The sequence below is a fragment of the Acyrthosiphon pisum genome, chromosome X, assembly GCF_005508785.2.
Source record: "Acyrthosiphon pisum isolate AL4f chromosome X, pea_aphid_22Mar2018_4r6ur, whole genome shotgun sequence".
NCBI lineage: Eukaryota > Metazoa > Arthropoda > Insecta > Hemiptera > Aphididae > Acyrthosiphon > Acyrthosiphon pisum.
Genome location: NC_042493.1, coordinates 55,029,263 through 55,032,233, shown reverse-complemented (window position 1 = coordinate 55,032,233; position 2,971 = coordinate 55,029,263). Strand labels below are relative to the sequence as shown.

Sequence of the window (2,971 nt, the reverse complement as noted above, 5' to 3'; positions counted from 1 at the left end):
CAAGTATTATTATATTACAATATTAGTTATGAAAAACTTATCAACATTAACTCAAAAAAATTAAAATAAAATTCATGTCTAAATAAAAAATTCATTTTATAACTTTTAAAAATCAATTTTACTCACTCTTGTTGTACTCTCTTGTTATCTGTCATTTATCATAGTGTATACTTATTATGCCATCCAATATAGATTGTATATGTTGACTTACAATAATAAAAAAAAAGTTATGAAATAGAATTTCAAGAACAGTGATTTACTGATATAGAAATTAAGAATTTTAATTTTAACCTCTCGGATGCTCCAACTAGATCCACCTTATCTATAAAAAGTTACTGAAGTAGAAAACCGATACATTATTCCTAATACTTATTGTGTACACAGATGAATAAAAAAACAAATCATTATAAAATAAATACATAAATATATCCGTTGCTCCGATCATAATCTAAAATTATAATAAATATTAATTTAGAACAATTATTGAGATTATTTTAGTTATGTTTATTTAAAAAAAATATGTTCACCCTTATAAGGCACATCACTCCCACGTTATCCATTTTCCCGGCGTCGTGAATTTATATGTATGTTTTTAAAATACCTAGGTAATTTATATAAATACCAATAATACAATTTTGATCACACGGAGTTATAGAAAAGTTATATAGTTAGGTACACAACTGTTGAGTGTTGGTCTATTCTATTGTATGGCATTTAAGAATCATGGTTTATTTAAATATTTAAATGTATTTCCAAATTACAAGGACGTAATGTACTATATGTGAAAATCGTCGTCCAATAAAATTCTAATTAAAATGTACAACAAAAAAATGTTACATTATATTATGTGCCTATATATTATTATTGGATAACGTTCAAAACTTAATATTATACGAGTGATTTATTTTATATATATACAAAGGTATATTTTCATTGACTATAGGTGTGTGGGTCTGAGCACTGTTCCAATATTCAAAGGTAAGGACAAAGAAGACTTAGAAATAAAATTCAACTCGGGTTTTAATGGTCGGAAACACTTTTATTGAATTTTAAAACAAACATAAATTAAACACTTTGCGGATTCAGACCGCCGTAGCCCGTTCTCACCGACTCACTCAGTGAGAACGGGGACTCCCTGTCGTCACCGACTCACTCAGTGACAACGGGGGACTCCCTGTCCTTGCGCGTACGGCGGCGTTATATAGTAAAATAGTTTTTGCTGTCTCAGCACATCTTGCTTCATTGACCTATATTAATATCTAAATTGCTACGTTGATTTTTACATGTAATATATTTACATTAAATAATATTACAGTGACGACTGTCTACAATATACGACAGTTATGTCGATGTAACTCCCTGTGATTGAGTACCGAATTTGGAGACAATGTTGTTTATATCATAAAATTCACGCCTGTTAGTCACACGTTGTTGGTCGTTTAGTTTGAGGAGGTGATAAAGATTATAATTTGGTGATAATGTTTGTGGTTTGCTGGTACGGCTTGGTTATAAGGGTTTGTGATAAGGTTTGGCGCTTTAAAGGATTCGTTTCGATTACGGGAATGTTTGAATTTGAGTGACCAGATATTATCTCACATGAGCCGAGGAAATCGCGGTAATTAAACGGGATTGATACGGTCCCTTCGTGTACGGATTTGTTTGAATATCTAGCAATTTATCGGACATCGATTTATGTACACGTATCCACGATTGCAGTTTCATGGCTTATGAATTTTATTATTATTATTATTATTATAAAGAATTTTCTCGTTATACTTTTTTCTTATAATCTCCTTGGAGTCCACTACCTATACACGTTTTATTATATTATATACGATATAATATTAGAATGTTGTGCATTTGGCCTAAATCAAAACAATAAAACGCACCGCCGTTATCGCCTTGGTGACCTGGTCAGGATTCATGTCATTTAAATAAACTTTATTTTTACTCGTTTCGTGCGCACCTAAGGTTTTTTTTATAACAATTATCGTTTCTACCGTTTTTTTCCTCGACATGGATGGTGAAAGCACCAATGATATCATTGTGGTAGGGGAAGATGTGACTACTGAATTTTCGACGATCCCATTAACAATGGAGTTCGAAGAACCTGAAATTGTTAATCATTTAACCGTGAACAACGAACCGGTCGAAATGGAACCGGAACTTCAGCAGGAACCGATCGCGGAGTTAGCAGTGCCACCAGCGGTGAGTACAGCTGCCACCACAGTTACAGCCATTCGGCTGGGTTCGGGGGCGGATGATAATCCGACCACGGCGGCTAGTGACGTCGAAGAAGAAAACACGGACAGGCGCGCCCGTCGCACTCGTAGCCGTGGCCGACGCAGCCGACGTGGCCGTGGCCGTCATAGTCGTGGCCGTCGTAGCCGGAGCCGTCGTAGCCGTCGTAGCCGGAGCAGAAGCGACTACGACGACTTCTATGTGCAAATCGCTGACGATGAGATCTCCGCCGCGCCGGCCGGTAGCAGTCGCGGTAGCCGAAAGACGGCCCGTGGCCGTGGCGGAAAGGCTACACAAAGCAATCACGGTAGAGGGAAAGCTATCCGTGGCACTCGTCATGGCCGGAACTCATCCAGCGGCAGTCGCAGAGGCCGGAAGACTACCGAATGTATGAATGCGCGGACCATGTGGAGCGAACGCTTGCGTCCCCTCAGCCTTCTTCGGAATAAGAAATCGAAGACCAAATGAAAGATTATATTAAATTATTGTGTCATACCATAAATGTCATACAATAAATTACAATTGATCGAACATAATTTTCGCAATATGTGAGTAAGTTATATAAGTAAATCCGTAAAGATAATTAACCCTGATTTTTGAAGTCGAATTGAACATGAATCTAATTACATTTTTATACTGTATTTTAGTATACCTTTACAGTTTGTAGTTTTGTTGAATCGGTAGCAGTTGATATTGATCGACAGGTGTTTTTCATAATGGAAAACCCAGC

At 36.5% G+C, this 2,971-nt stretch overlaps 1 protein-coding gene across 1 annotated transcript; it reads left to right on the top strand.

Moving 5' to 3' along the window:
- Nucleotides 1-2,016: 2,016 nt before the first annotated feature.
- On the top strand, nt 2,017-2,709 carry LOC103311176. Its single transcript, XM_008190748.1, has one exon. The coding sequence runs from the start codon at nt 2,017-2,019 to the stop codon at nt 2,707-2,709; it is 693 nt and encodes a 230-aa protein (XP_008188970.1).
- Nucleotides 2,710-2,971: the final 262 nt, after the last annotated feature.